This window comes from Drosophila yakuba, chromosome 3L (assembly GCF_016746365.2).
Source record: "Drosophila yakuba strain Tai18E2 chromosome 3L, Prin_Dyak_Tai18E2_2.1, whole genome shotgun sequence".
NCBI lineage: Eukaryota > Metazoa > Arthropoda > Insecta > Diptera > Drosophilidae > Drosophila > Drosophila yakuba.
In genome coordinates this window covers 17146400-17161790 of record NC_052529.2, presented here as the reverse complement: position 1 = coordinate 17161790, position 15391 = coordinate 17146400, and the positions used below count along the sequence as shown (strand labels likewise).

General features: G+C 45.0%; 4 protein-coding genes across 8 annotated transcripts; 2 read left to right on the top strand and 2 right to left on the bottom strand.

Annotated features, from left to right (window-relative positions):
• Window positions 1-114: 114 nt before the first annotated feature.
• On the top strand, window positions 115-2532 carry LOC6534370. Of its 2 annotated transcripts, XM_039373515.2 has the most exons (5): window positions 115-200; window positions 257-369; window positions 427-1306; window positions 1364-1515; window positions 1573-2532. In XM_039373515.2, the coding sequence occupies exons 2-5, from the start codon at window positions 269-271 to the stop codon at window positions 2183-2185; spliced, it is 1746 nt and encodes a 581-aa protein (XP_039229449.1). In that variant the 5' UTR covers window positions 115-200; window positions 257-268; the 3' UTR covers window positions 2186-2532. The 2 variants fall into 2 exon arrangements, with proteins under 2 accessions (XP_039229449.1, XP_002095048.2); XM_002095012.4 differs by having other exon boundaries at window positions 115-369.
• LOC6534369 lies at window positions 2523-4834 on the bottom strand. The gene is made up of 3 exons (XM_002095011.4): window positions 4639-4834; window positions 3390-3588; window positions 2523-2991 (listed from the first exon to the last, which is right to left on the bottom strand). The coding sequence occupies exons 1-3, from the start codon at window positions 4648-4650 to the stop codon at window positions 2750-2752; spliced, it is 453 nt and encodes a 150-aa protein (XP_002095047.2). The 5' UTR covers window positions 4651-4834; the 3' UTR covers window positions 2523-2749.
• A 3541-nt stretch (window positions 4835-8375) lies between these two features.
• On the top strand, window positions 8376-9594 carry LOC6534368 (probable malonyl-CoA-acyl carrier protein transacylase, mitochondrial). Its single transcript, XM_002095010.3, has one exon. The coding sequence runs from the start codon at window positions 8397-8399 to the stop codon at window positions 9558-9560; it is 1164 nt and encodes a 387-aa protein (XP_002095046.2). The 5' UTR covers window positions 8376-8396; the 3' UTR covers window positions 9561-9594.
• Window positions 9584-15251, bottom strand: LOC6534367 (calcium homeostasis endoplasmic reticulum protein). Of its 4 annotated transcripts, XM_002095009.4 has the most exons (13): window positions 15097-15251; window positions 14765-14935; window positions 14362-14702; window positions 13188-13350; window positions 12888-12960; window positions 12332-12406; window positions 12035-12111; window positions 11774-11972; window positions 10712-11713; window positions 10486-10653; window positions 10101-10421; window positions 9805-9976; window positions 9584-9751 (listed from the first exon to the last, which is right to left on the bottom strand). In XM_002095009.4, exons 1-13 carry the CDS (start codon window positions 15116-15118, stop codon window positions 9653-9655), a joined length of 2883 nt encoding a protein of 960 aa, XP_002095045.1. In that variant the 5' UTR covers window positions 15119-15251; the 3' UTR covers window positions 9584-9652. The 4 variants fall into 4 exon arrangements, with proteins under 4 accessions (XP_002095045.1, XP_039229446.1, XP_039229447.1 ...); XM_039373512.2 differs by lacking the exons at window positions 12888-12960; window positions 13188-13350; window positions 14765-14935; window positions 15097-15251 and having other exon boundaries at window positions 14362-14575; XM_039373513.2 differs by lacking the exons at window positions 12888-12960; window positions 14362-14702; window positions 14765-14935; window positions 15097-15251 and having other exon boundaries at window positions 13188-13205.
• Window positions 15252-15391: the final 140 nt, after the last annotated feature.

Sequence of the window (15391 nt, the reverse complement as noted above, 5' to 3'; positions counted from 1 at the left end):
AGTATCTACAGTGTAATAAATATAGTATTTTCAAAATGTATTATTTAAAATTACGCGGTATCGATTGATAAATTTATATCGTGGAGCTTGGAACATCGATTAGCTCTCGATAATTTGGCGCCAGCTTTGTTGAATTGTCATGGAAACGAAAGAAACATTTTAACATTGATTTCCCACTATACTACAGTCTCTAAATTAAAGTAAGTGTATTAAACTTTCGCTGCAGATGAATAGTGCAAGGATTTCTAAAATATAGAAGTTTTATGACATGGAGAAAACAGAAAATACTCAAAATTCTCGCACTGCGTACGAAGTGCAAAGGGATTTTGGCTTCAGCAGTGGGCTGCGTTCGGAAATTATTTGGGATTCGTATGTTATGCAATTACTTGAATAATCGTACCTGGTAAAACAGTACATAACCTACAGATTAGCTCCAGATCAAGGGGATGTTCTCAAGCAAAAGATAGATAGCCTCATTTGCGAGGATGACGACCGCAATGTCAAGGCGATTCAACGAAAGCGGGAGCAGCTTTTCCGGAATATTTGGAAGCAGCGTTGTTACACCAACGGCACATTGCTCTCCGCCATTATTTACGTGCTGGTCACGCCGGATACAGACCCGGAATCGGCCCTACAGTCCACCAACTATTCCTGTCACCCCGTTTTTCGCACCCGGCGCTGCATGAAGGGCGAGAACAGCGCCGCCTGCTGCATGATTTTTGTAGACGAAAATGCACGGGTGTACTCCAATTGGGAGCAGTTCGTCTTCCGGAACACTCTGCCCAAGGGCTTAATGATCGCCCCTAGCCAAGGAATTTACACGTTCACCGGTGACGAGGAGCCGGGCGTCCAGTTGATGGTCCACCCAACGCCTGCAGCGCGCGCCAGATATAAATTACTGAATGCTGGCGATAAAGTCGCCACTGTGGGTAGCCTGGTGTCCACTGTTCCGGCGGCGGCAGCTCTGGCTGTGCCTCTGGGCGCTCCCCTCGTGATTGCCGCCACCGCTGTGGGCGTGGCCACCGGAATCTACAGCACCCTGCGCTCTGCTTCCCATCTCATTGATCGCCGACGGCACGGGCAGTCCACCTGCATTACGGATACCGAGGCACGCAGCTCTTGGTTGGGCGTAGCAGGTGGCGTTGTGGGTCTGGGTGCCACCGGGGCCACTAAAGCTCTGTCCACCGCTGCAGGAGCCGGGTACAAAGTTAATCCCGCTGCTCAGTTGGCCGTTAGGGGGATAAATGGAGCCTCAGTGGTCATCGCCGGAACGGGTGTAGCCAGTGGTGTTTATGATCTGTATTTGGTAAGGATCCATCCTTAAAAAAATACACTATTTTATTACTTCATTTCGCTTTCTCAGAAACTTGGTGATAATCAAGCCATAAACAGCTTGGACATGCTGCAGATGGCCTCGCACTTGGTCATATTCACTCATTCAATCAACAATATGCGCATCGCTTCCAAGGCTACCAACGGGTCTTCCTTGAGGCGAGCACTTCGAAATCAATCCAGGCAAGTTAATCCCACCAGGTAATCACATAGTTTCCCTCATCATTCTTGTATCAACAGAAAAGTCTTTGATCGAATCTCCCAGGAAACAGTGAAGCTCCACAATGAAGCTGGCCAATTTGATATTGTGAGAACCCTAAACGAAATTCCTTTTAAGGAGGCACTCCTCAGCCTTCACAATATCAACTCGCATCTAAGTCAGGGACTCACAGTGGCCACCACTTTGTTGCCCCAAATACTGAGCCTCAGCAGTGGCGGGCAGATGCTGATCAATATGGATGTGCTGGCGCAGAAATTCGGCAGAAAATTCGTGGAGCATATCGGCAATCTGGCCAGCTTAACGGACGTTTTGGAGGCCATGGCCAGGTACTTCAGCGATCAGGCAGTACAACTCCTAATGCAGATGACCCGCACTTTCGTAGAGGAGAACGTGGATTCCATTGATCGCTCGCTGAATACGTTCGTGTCTACTGAGGCGGTCCTCTATCGCATTCTAATGCATTGCGTTAAAACCTTTGATGATTTCGGCGAAGATTTGCTTCAAAGACGCCGGGAGGATATCTTGATGGTGGTATCCAAATACTTTCGATCTCTGGAGCCAGTTAGCGAGAAGAACTGCCGCAAGTACAAATGCAACGTTTGCAAGGGCGCCTACTATATAAGCTCCATATAGGCTGATTCCCTGGCTCAAGCTGTCTGTTTAATCTATTGTTTAATTTATTATTGGGTGTAATTTTTGTTTTCACGTAAGATGTACGACCTATTAAGTCAAATTATGGTGTTATTATGTTTAAACCATTGAGTGATTAATAGCTTGTAATAGAACAAAGATTTGTCAGCCATATTGAGACGCTTGTACTACGATTGTAATAATGTTAGGAATTTTTAAGTCCAAGTTTGTAACATTTTATGATTTTAATGAATAAGCGTCATCTAAGCCTTATATGCTGTGAAATTCTGATTGTTAATGATTTTTAATTGTACACTTGTCTTCATAAAAACTACTTTAGTTCCGATCAATTGCCGTATTCGATTGTTTATTCAAAATCGATCTAAGTGTATAAATACTGTAAATGGATTTGTGTCCATGGAAGCATGTCCATGGGCACAAATAAGGTACTCTATAAGAGTGAGCGCGACTTGTAGAATGTACATCAATAACCTAACTATAACTATGGACGGATTCAGAAGACTCTGACCAGATGGCACCGACATGGAGCATGGCACTGGAGACCTCTTAGCAGAAGAACTCCTCCTCGCACTGGTTTAAACAGCAGTAGGGGATGTTGTTGTAGGACCTGCTCGAGTGATCCCTCTTGAAGCGATTCTTCTTCTCGTGGTGCGGCTTAATGGGCTTGTAGCGCGGAAAGATGTCCAGTTCGCTGAGGCGCTTGAAGTGATGCCCGGTCACCTTCAGGTAGCCACCCATTGGATAACTGCTCCGGCTGATATAGTGGTGCTTGTGGACCGTTTTGCCGGCTGAAAAGGGGAAAACATTGCCAGTGAGCAAATTGATCTTGAACCTGCGCCTTGAAATCGGTTAACTTTTGCATCGGAACTGCTTTATGCAAATGCCGGCGTAGTGCGCGTATTAATTGCAATCTACACACTTATAAAACGTGTTTTCGATATGCAGTTCCGAATGCAATTGTCGGGTTGACTGACACTCTGACCTTATTAACTCGCTAATCCAATATTTTAATCTTTTCCTTACAGATCTAAGGTGGATATTGTCATTGAGTTTTTTACGTTATTCTATAGTTGGAACCAAACTTCCAAATTGATCATCTGATAACTATGATACTATACTATGATCATGATGATAACTAGGAACATTCTATGATGGAAAATCGAAGGATCTAAGAGCTGATACTTACATCCAATTCCATTAAGATGGTGGTGCGGATACCCAATGGACCTCCTGTCGCGACGACCACCCTCGTCCGCCTGGAACAGGTGCTCGCAGGCCTCCATCGCGAACTTCTTCATCCGCTCCAGGGAGCAGAAGCTGCCCGACGAGCTGCCCATCAGGCAGCAGACTCCGAGGACCAGCAGCATCCAGCGGCACATATTCAACTGCAATGGAGGAGGAGCGGGAGGAAAGGCAAGACAACTGTGAGTATGAGTGTATTCCAAATTAAACACCCAACCGGCCTCCGCCGGCGCCTAATTATAAATCGCTGACGCTCAGAATTTATCGCATAAGTGTTACAACGATCCTCTAACCGGCTGCACTCTGCCCTGCTTTGGCTTTTCAATCCGAATCTGGATCGCATCTCTGGACACATCTGGATAAACCACTTCGGATGACGACAGCTGGGTGCCGGGTGTCGGGCGACGGGATGCCTGGATGACGTCGCCGACTCCCACGCACCGGATTATGCCGCCCATTAACTGGGTCAATATCGATCGATTCACGATCGAAACATAAACTGGAGCGCATTTGCAAGTCGACGCGGCCAAATGGTAAAATTAAATTGCCGCTTTTAATGACCGAAACTTCCCCGACATTACAGAGCGCCGGAGCTGAAGTGGAAATTATGTAATGCGCCTCGCAGGTAGGCATTTCCGCATTTTGCATTTCGCATTTCGCACCTTGCGGTGACACTCCAGTCTGTTTAGCACTCGCTCCCCCATATGAATCTGAATCCGAATCGGAATACGAATCGGAATCGGTGCGGGCATTATGCTGTTGCCCGTGGAGAACAAAAGCGCATTTGTTTATATTGATATTTTTAGCTGACAGCCTGTTAATTATACACACCCACTTTCTGGCGCGAAGCTAATTTAAGTAATTAAAGTGGAGTGTTCTTAGAAGACAGTTATTTGCTTGGAAAATTTTGGCACTTAATGTGGAAAAGTCCACCTTATACTGGAAGTGTCTAGGTTCAATTTTGTTCAACCATTTGGTTGAATCAATGAAAATATGATTTAAAGGACTACATAAGTGCAGTATGGCCCATTATGGGAACTAAATGTTTAGTATTTTTATGATTATTTATTAAAGCTGAGCAATTTTTAAAACTATTGAAATAAGCTAACCGAAATAGTTTCAAAATAAAACCAAAACCCCCCGAAAATCGATTCTTCAAACAAATAAATTTGCCTTAGTCATCTAGAACTTACCTTTGAACTCATTTTAGTGGCGTTCTAGGATCACAATCCTCAATAGATCAATAAGGCACCTCGAGCACCTCTCTGGCTGCAACACTACGTATACGTGTTTTTTTTTGGCGGGCAAACCGAAAAACTTGCTGAATGTAAACCCGTCCGTCCGATCGACGTTACCTGATAATCACGAGTGGCGAGCGCACAATGAGCTTTCATTGCCGACGTAGCCAAGCTTTTATACGCGCTTCAAAAATCGAGGATCGGCGCTTCGGATCGGCTCAGGTTGCCGGTTGCCGCTCAGACTGCCGCTCTTCACTTCGAATGGGGGGTGAGAGAGCGGATCGGGATTTCTGATTTCTTGGGTCTTGGGTATGGAGTATGGGGTTTTGGGTTCGGGATCGGGATCCGTTTGCAGTTTGCAGGAGTTTTGCGTAAGCGGCAGGGCGCGCCGGGCATTCAGAAATATATTTTTTATCAATGGGGCTCGCAACGGACGTCAGACCTTAAGAGTTGGCATTTATAGTTTCATGGCGCCGCCTCCGAATCTTAATGAACTTCAACATAATTGTCTCGCTTTTTCTGACTCACAGCCACATGCTGGCCGGCTCATGATAAAGCCATGGCAAATACTGGTAGTTGAACAGTCTAAACGTCTTATCAACACACCTTGGAAATGTAATAAGGTAGTAATAGTTTGACTTGACGGCCGCCGGTGGCAGTGAAAGTGAGTGAGAACTTGAACCTTGTTGCCGGGGGTTTTCCAACCAGGGCAACGCACTTCTTGATAGCTGCGCACGATTAGCAGCTTCTAATGTTTATGGGGATCCATAAACAAGTTTACCAGACCCATAAAACAATTCAAATATTGTATGTGGAATTTAAGCAACTTAAGATTTATACTGTTGCGAGGGGTTGGAGTTTCCTACTGGAGCTCAAGAAATACAACAGTGATTGGTAACCTACCTATAGTAAGCGGTAGAGAAATGCAAATATCTCTTTATTTTAGTCTCACAAAACATGAACATGCTAAAATATTATCTAAGTACTTATGTACATATATATGACTTGACCTTCTTTTTCAGTCGCTACTAGTACTTTTATTTTCTACTACTGTTTACTATACGTTGTTCTAAAAAGCGTTAAGGCCAACATAAAAGTCTAGAATGACAGGTTCGTTGTGCAATGGAAAGGCGAGACATTTAAAAGCTTAAGAAATTTGTGTATTGAATAATATTCAAATGCACCTCGTGGTGTTTTATTCCACTGGATTTTAATTGATAACATAACATTCCTTAAGAACTGGTTGTAGAAAGAAATAAACAGCCAAGTTTAGTGCTCATATTGAGGGCATTCCATTCAAAGGTTTTTAAAATATTATGTTTTTACATAAAGTGATGTGTTCTGAATGAAATAGGAATAGGTTAACATTATGTCACATAAATTAGATGTACAAGAATATTTAGTGGAATTATACGATTTTCCCGAACTTTTACTGATGTATTATTTCCAATGGTTTAGGCCTCTAGGATTCTTGACTTTCGTATAAGCGAAAGTGAAGAACTTTCCCTCTCGTTTTCGTTCGGCTCTGCCTCCGTCTCTTTCGGCAGCGCTCTCGCCCTCTCTTTCGCTCACCCTGTTGCAGCATCATTTGGGGAGGAGCACTTAACGGTTGTTCTGGATCGGGCGTCATCGTCGTACGTTCTGATTCTTATTTTATCAGATCGTTTGTGTTACGTTCTTTTTCGGGTATTTTTAGCCGCTCTCTCGGTCAATGCACACTTTCGGCCGACTTTTTATGGGTTCAGATTGTTACGTTTCTGACTCTGATTCCGATTCCGATTCTTATTCTTATTCTGAGTGGGGTTCGGTTTCGGTTTCGTTTCCAGATTCGTTTTGGTTATGCTTTTTTTTTACCACTTGCTTTTCGCTTTCGTTGCATTCCCACATGCGGAAATGCCAGCCGGCCTCCGTGGCGTATGCGCAATGCTGCGACGCAGTTGCACTTCCCCCACATTTCGCACGTATCCTTCGGAATGTGCATTCTCGCGCTCGTCGATCCGATCGGCCGCAAATAACGGTAACGGGCACGTTCTGGGAACCCCGACTTGGGTTCGGAATGTGTGCTGGCTGTGGCTGTGGGTAAAACTCTTTCTGGTATGCGGCATTAATTGGTTCGCCACGGGCTCTCTCATTCATAAATACAATTTCACAACCTGATTTAAAGAATCGCGCCACTTGCGCCATGTCAACGATCTCCGTCGAATGCCCCTACCTGGGCATCAAATTCACGACTCATTATCAAAGAAAAAACAAAAATTGGACTTAAAAAAAAAGAGAAAACATCCGAAATACAACAAAACCCAACGGAGTATAAACCGCAAACAGGTTCTGCTTCTAATAGAATCGCCGGTCCATCGACGATCTGATATTCGTGCAGTCTAGACGAGCATTGGTACACATATCTGGTGGGTCCTTTCCTTGGCAACAAGAAAAGAGCTGGGAATGTCGCTCCGTCTTCTGGGAAGATCGCATCGGATCGGACCATGGGCGGATGGACAAGGGACACTGGAGGACCGCTGGCAGAGCGTGTGAGCTAGTGTTTTTGTTTTGATGCCCACATCTCCTGTTCCTTGAACTGAGGGCGAAAGTGGTGCGTCACGTCATCTCCGGTGTCTGACTTTGCCGGCGGCTTTGTCGTTCACCTTTGCCATCCACATCCCCATCCCCATCCTCCCCTATCCTGATCCTCATCCTCATCCTCATCCGCAGCCAAGTCCTCTGCCAACTCTTTTGGCCTGCCGGAGGGTTATTCTTTCGCCCTGGGTTCAAAAAACTCTGCGATTGCCTCGCTGGGATCGCATTTCAAATTAGAAACTCTTATTTCGGGGGTCCGAATAGCACACGGCCAAAAAATACTCTTTTGTCTTGGCAGGGTTTTAATCTTATGTCTTGTATCTTTCAAATAATTTTTTTTAAGCCTAGAGTTTCAATTTTTAAAGGCGTATTTTGGAGACTGTAATAAAGGTAGACTATGGAAAATTTAAAAAACCGAAAAAAGTTTTCCGCGCTATATGTTTTGCCTTAAAATATTAATATTTTTTACAGCATTATTTGTATTATTATTATTTAATACTTTGTGAAATTAAAAGCTGTTAAGCATAAAATTAAGAAAGTCGTTATATTTTATATTTATGTCGCTAAAAATCAATAAGCGATCATTAAAACATCGAGACTAGCTAATTTAAAAGTCTATCATAACTTTGGTACTTTGGACCCAAATAAAAACTTGGCTCAAATTTCTATGCGGAGTAGTCAGTGACGCATAAATATACAACCAACATTATTTCGCCATGACCATTAATGACTAAATGAGAGCCTAGCAACATAAATCAAGTTTGGCTATAAATAGTGGCAAAAGACCGCAGACCATGACTAAGATGTCAGGTGAAATAAAATACCCAGGAATTTTGATCTTTTTGTGAGCATACATACAGCCTAATGCCAATTGGCTACTGGATAAATTCTATGTTTGTAGTTATAGCTACTTGAAGAAATTAGCAAATACAAAATGATGTATAGTCATTTTCGCAATTAGGATTTATTTAAAACTAGGGGTGTTTCCCAATATTTTACGAACGTTTTGATTTAGAGCATAAACCGCCAAAAATCAAATTACTAAATGTACTAAATACAGTCGAAGTACTAAAACTATCGATTGTTATGTTCGTTATCGATAAGATCCACTTTTTTCAGCTCTAATCAGCTGTAATGTTATGCCGCGAACTCCTTCACCGAAAATGTTGGCCGCCCGCAGATTACTACGATCACCGCGGATTACCGGTACCTTAAGCTGGTCCCGCTGGAGCAGCGATGCTGCAAAGGCCACCACAGAAACCGCCGCCCTGCCGGATAACGCGGAAAAGCGTCAGCAACTGCTCAATGAGCTTTCTGAGCCGCTGGAACAGAAAAGCCGACCCGCCATCGATCCCAAGGAAACAAGTGTGATGCTCTTCCCTGGTCAAGGCAGCCAGTATGTGGGCATGGCCAAGGACCTGCTCCGATTCCCTGGCGCCCGCCGCATCTTCGAGCTAGCCAATGAGGTGCTGAAATACGATCTGCTCAAGATCTGCCTGGAGGGACCACGTGAGAAGCTGAACCGCACGGAGCACGCTCAGTTGGCTGTGATGGTATCCTCGCTGGCAGCCCTGGAGCAGTTACGTGAAGAGCGACCCAAGGCTATTGAAACCTGTGTGGCCGCCGCAGGCTTCAGTCTGGGCGAGATTACCGCACTGGTGTATGCGGATGCCCTGCCTTTTGACAAGGCATTGCGATTGGTGCAGGTGCGGGCCACCGCCATGCAGGCAGCATGCGATCAGGCAGCCGGAGCCATGGCCATGACCATCTACGGACCGGACACCAATCTGGGAGAGGCCTGTGCTCGCGCGCAGCAATGGTGTGTGGACAAGGGAGTAGAGTCGCCCTACTGCGGCATCGCCAACTACATGTATCCGCACTGCAAGGTCGTGGCCGGCAACGTAGAGGCTCTCGAGTTCCTCGAACAAAACGCCAAGGCCCTCAAGATCCGGCGGATGAAGAGACTGGCTGTAAGCGGCGCCTTTCACACTCCCTTAATGCTAAGCGCCGTGGAGCCTTTTACCAAAGCCCTGAAATCGGTGCGCCTTCAGGATCCCGTCATCAGAGTATACTCCAATGTGGATGGCAAACCCTATCGCCATGCGAAGCACATCCTAACGCAGCTGCCCAAGCAAATCGTACGGCCCGTCAAGTGGGAGCAGACCCTTCACGAGATGTACGAGCGCAAACAGGGTGTCGACTTTCCACGCACCTTTGAGTGCGGTCCTGGCAAGGGACTGGTCCAGGTCCTGGAGAAAGTTAATGCCAAAGCCGCTCAATCCAGCTTTAATGTTATAGCCTAACCTTGTATAAAAATGCAGTTTGCTTTTATAAAAATTTATATTTTCTGGGCTAAAGGAAACAAAAACGGGGAAGTTATGACCGTTGGCAGACCCTAACTCTTGTCGTCTCGTGATCGCATCCGGTGCGCAAAGGCAGCTCCCTTGTTCTTGCGAAAGCTCTCGAAGGGATCGTGCATATTCGCACCCACTCCCTGTGGAGAAGGAATTAGAAATTGTCTCTTCTTGCGAAATCTTGCCACTTCACCTTGTACATTTCTCGACGATCGCGCACCTCGCCTCCCGAAATGGGCGTGTCGATGCCTTGATTCTTTGAGCCTAGTCCAGTGCCAGTGCCCGCCCAGCCCATTTTCATGAGCATTTGGTGGCCCTTGTTGGATTCCTCGATGAATTCCGCCGGCTTGGCAAAGGTGCTTCCCCTGGAGAAAGAAGAATAGCTCATTGGTCTGACTGCCAAAAAAATACCATTATACTATAGCGATGCTTTTACCCCGCATCTAATAGTTATGGTTCATTAACAGCAAACATCACATTTACACTTACAGAAAGCTTGGAGGGGTTGGAGATCTGTCTCGATCCACACGTCTTAGGTTGATGCTGTTGCCATTGTCTCTGCTATTGGAATTGCCGCGTTCAGCACGGCTCTCACGATTGCTGTTTGTGCTACCGCTGTTGTCCCGTTCGTGGCGAGGAGATCGATTGCGACCCTTGCGGTTGCTACCACCGCCTGACCTGTTCCGGTTCGTCGGTGGCGGCGTTAACGAGCGCTCGTTTGATCGCGACCGGGATCTGGAGCGTGAGGCGGATCTGTCTCGAAGGGGCGGCGTTTTTGAGCGGGAGCGACTGCGACTGCGACTCTTGGATCTGAACCGGAAAATAAGTGAAAATGTTTCACATTGTTGTTTATTGATGGAAAACAAACACTCACCGGTAAACTCGCTTGTTGCTCTTTTTAGGTAGGGGTTTTTCAAGCACAATCGGACTGGGAGAACGCGACTTTTCTCGGATGCCGTCCTTGATTTCCTCTTCCTTTTGCTTTCGAGCCGCATTCTTCACCTTGTAGTACTCATAGAGACCAAGTTTCTCCCAACCCTCACTGCAAGATAAAACCCCTAATTAAGTAACGCTGAATTAGATTCCATTGAAATACTTACTTATCCCTTGGACGATCGTGGGAGGGTGCGGAGTAGAAGGCATTCAATGCATTTGTTAGACGCTCGCTTTGTGGCGCTGGAGCTGGCAGTCGTATATCCGCCGGGTCGAGGGCTTTGTAGTTGTAATCCTCCAGACGAATAAGTGGCACCATGAGGCCCGCTGGCAGGTCGTAGTAAGGCGCTGTAGGTATCTGTGGCTCTCCAATTACAACAGGATCTCCAGATTCTCCGTCGGCCAATTTCTGTGGTTGCTGGCCATCTTGTACTGTACCGTCCTCTGATTTATTGGTTATAACCGCACGAATGGCCGCATTGAGCACATCCAGGTCCACTTCGGAATCAGGATTTTGCTGGACGGGTCTCACAATATTCTGGGGATAGGCAGCCATTGGCGGCGGCTGCTGCTGCTGTTGTTGCTGCTGCTGCTGCAGTTGGTGCTGTCCCTGCTGCTGAGGGTCGTCAGGATGGTGTTGCTGCTGCATCTGTAAGCACGCCTGAATTGCTGCACTGAGGACGCCAAGGTCAACAGGTGGTTCATTGCCAGATCCCTGCATTTGCGGAAACTGTCCCGGTTGTGGTTGCTGCTGCGGATGACCCACTGCTGGGCCCTGATTATGATGCATAGGGGGACCGGCAAAGCCTGGTGGTGGTTTGGACATGTCCGGAATGAAGAAGTTCGGTCCCCGAGGATCCGCAAACGGATTTCCCGGAGGTTGCTGCTGCGGTTGCTGCTGATGGAAGTTACCGCCCGGATACATATTATTTCCCGGCTGAGGATGCTGCTGATCATGCGGCCCCTGGCTATTCATATGGTCATGTTCACCCGGCATTGCTATTCGGTGGGACATCAGCGATGGAATGTTCTTCTGCTGATGCTGGAGCATGTGTTGCTGCTGCGACTTCTGGGCCACTATCTGCTGCTCCAGATGCTGCGCCTGCTTCTCGAGTTGGGAAATTTGCTGGCTGGCGTGCTGAATGAATACCTGATGCTGTTTCTGGTAGCTGAAACACAAGAGTTAAAGTTCATTAAATGCTTGATTATGTTCTAAGACTTTTACTTACTTATCCAGAGTCGCATTTGTATTCTGCGTAAATTTGGCTGTTATATCATGATGTGTATTCTGCAGATTGGTTTTGTACTCCTGCATTGACGAGTCCGGTGACTGAAGCTTCGAGATGACGCAAGCATCAAAGAACTTTGCCTTGGACTCCCACAGGGACAGCAGCTTGGCCAGCTTTTGGCGCTGGTCTGGGTTGGCAACTGTGGGTGAGGATAACACAATTAGAAATCCAAAACCAATGGATCGAGGGGGAAATACATACTCAAGTCGGCACTGCAGAACATCGGAATGACGACATTCTCGAGGCTGTTCTTCAAGTCATTGATGTTTTTGCGCATGCTGTAAATACATCGTTGCACTTAGGTCTCATCTCCCAGCTACTCTAAAGTCTCAGTCTGATGTCAGAAGTCCGTCCGGTGATGGTAGGGTTCAGTCCAATTCAGTCAGCGTAGTCCACATAAACTAACCCACAGGGTAGGGTTACTACTCAGTGGGTTAGTTATGGAGGTCTATGGCCCTTAAGTACTAACTATACAAATAATTGACTAGGCGAACTTACCAGTGGTGGAGTATATCATTAACTAAATATATAAGATGCAATTTTTGCTGAAACGTTGAACCATTGACCAAAGCCCTAAAAATAAATTAACAAACGAAAAACATATTTTTCTAGTTTTCTGTATGCACAACAACATTGCCAAAAGTACTTGTTGTGCAAGTATGATGATTTTTGTTAGTTAATCTTCTTTTTTTGTGGTATTTTTGCTTTTTTGTCCGATGATTTTCACTGTTAAGTGTTGGTGTGTTGTTGTGCGTGTTTAAGGTTAAACTTATTAAGTAAAATGATTTGTATAGATGTGTGGCCCTAGCTATAAGACTTCCGGATCTGGGAACTACTCATGATCATAACATCTTTCGAAAACGAATCAACGAATCAATATCGAGCCTCTCTGGGGGAGTCTCAATCTCTCAATCGCTCAATCGATCATCTCTCTCTCGCATGTTTTTCGATATTTCGTTTTTGTATGTTTGGTTAGTATTTCACTCGTTGAAAGAAAGAAACACAATTTAATTAATACATATTGGAGGTCATTAGGTATAAAACTGAGGCATACTTCTTTAAAAGATATTGTAAAACGACATTGATTTTTGCGCTGTCGGTTGAATGCTGTAAAATCCAGTTCTTGCCTAAAATTGCAATATCAAACGGGTTACTCATATTGTCATTGTCACTGGCGATAATAAATTAGGTTTAGGATTAATCAAAAAGTAGTATGGATTCATTTAGTGTGCGCTTTGTGTGCAGCAAAGCTGCGGAGCATCAAAATTCAGCTCCATTAGCTAACTTATGACTGATTACGAGACTACAAACAAGCAATAATGTAATGCAGCCGGTCCGCTGAACTCATATTTACCTGCAGAGATGCTGTCCTTGGTGCAGGACTCGATGATCGGCTGCAGAACGCCATCGAAGTCCCTCAGCACAATGCCCTGTTCGCCAGCCATCTGTTCCTGTTGCGCCGTCTGCGCCGCCGCAATTGCATCCTCGATCTGCTTTGTCTTCTGGTTCATCAGGGCCTACAGGTTGGTTTCATTTGGTTGGTTGGTTGGTTGGTGATGGTGCGATTTGGATCGCATGCGTTCGTGTGGTTCGGATCGAATCGGTTTGGTCATTGGGCACACAAAGGTTTTTCACATTCATATTCGCATTTGCGATTCATATTTCGTATTCGAGTCGACAAGCGTTTCAAACAAATTTGATTTTTGGGATTTGTTTTTTGGTTTTTATACAGTTTTGTCAGTTGGTATGAAGAGTGGTTTGATTTGGTAATTTTTTTTTTTTTGGTTTATGTTTCAAAAAATACAATAAAGCAAAAATTTAATGTAGCATTTTAAATTGTTAATTAAATAGTTAAAATAATGACAAATATAGATTGTAGTTTGGTAATGCTGAAAGTACACTTTAACTTTATCTTATCCGCACTTGGAGAACAAGGACTGATCAATGGAAAGAACATTTAGAAAAGGGACGAGCAGGATTAATTTTAGGAATTCGGGGATTAGTTTGTGGTGTCCATAGAAAACAGGACATAAAATGAATCATCATTTCCATTACATGGAAATTAAATGGCGACAAGCAATCTTTTCAAGACGAAGTTGGCTTACAGTACTTATAGAGTGAAAGGTCCACAAAAACAGTATTATCGAAAGACATTTTTGAGCTTATTAAAAGAAAATATTTCATAGGATTCTAGTTTATAAATTAGGTTCTCGTAAACCCAACACTTTGAGTTATAGGTGAAGAGAGAATTCGCAATCGGTTGGGTTTCAAAGGGCGATCGAAATTCTAAGAAGCAAATAGGCTTTTATTTTCAGACAATAAACGCAACTTTAGATGGGGAGTTAATTTAATAGGAAAGCAATTTGCTTCTGCGAATTTTTGTGAGAGGGGCCAACATTCAACATAGTCCCCGGTGTTTTCTTTTCTGCATCTTTTCTTTACACACTCAAGCTGTCCTAATCTCTCAGGAAAATGTTTGCAAAGGTAAGTGTATAGAAGTACCCCCGTTGTTGCCAACGTTAAATTACCGTGTGCTGTGCGGAGAGATTCGCTTCGGATTGCTGGATCTGTTCCCGCAGCGTCTTCTGCTGCATCTTGATGGCATCCAGCTGGGACGTAAGATTCATGGCCATGGCATTGCCATTGGGCTGCTGATTGTTTGGCGGTCCACTGGAGTTTGGCGGCCAGGAGTGCTGCGGTTGTGTTTGCATATTGTCTTGTGCGTTTTCCGGCGGGTGCTGTGGCTGCTGATTGGGTGGCGGATAGAGACCAGGTGGCTGGGATTGCTGCATTGGCGGCGGATGTTGCATGTAGTGGCTGGTTGGAGCACCTGGTGGCAGTTGTTGGTTAATGGCCTGCTGCTTCAGCACTGTGTTGGGTGTTAAATGCAGATTATAAGGGATATTTTCCACTAATTTAGAGTGCACTTACGAGTCTGTTCCGCTGCCACCCTAAATTGATAATAGCTGGCGAACTCCCCGCCGTAGAGGAACTCGAACTTTGGGTTGTTCTGCTGCTTCTGCTTGGTTATGGCCTCGAATTCTGGCCCATTCCTGGCCACAAACTCCGCCAGTTTGTCGATAATATTTCGTAAACTAGCATCTGCAAAAAGAATGAAAACGTAAGAAAGGTTTTTGCAAAAAATGTGAGCATATCAAAGGTTGTGCGTGCGCTGTGTGTGTATGTGTGCGTGCCAATAGAGTTGGGCGCAAAATTGTCTCAATTCGAAGTCATATGCAGCACTTGTTAATTAAAGTACTTACCGCGTGGCGGTTGCACGTCCATTTTGCGATTGTAATATGCACTATTATTCTATGTAAACTTATAAATTCATAACTTTTTGCACTTTCCAGCGGCACTTTTCACTGCTTCTTCTTGTTTTTTCCTATAGTGTGCCCATATCTAGGCATTTCCAGAATGACAAATAGTCCAATAATAAGGGTCACTCTCGGCACTACTTTAAAAGTGGGTTTTCTCCTTTGTATAAATTTTTCTTAGTATATAAGCGGCTTGAAATTTTTTCGCTGATAAGTGGTTAAGCAAAGCTATTATCAGCAA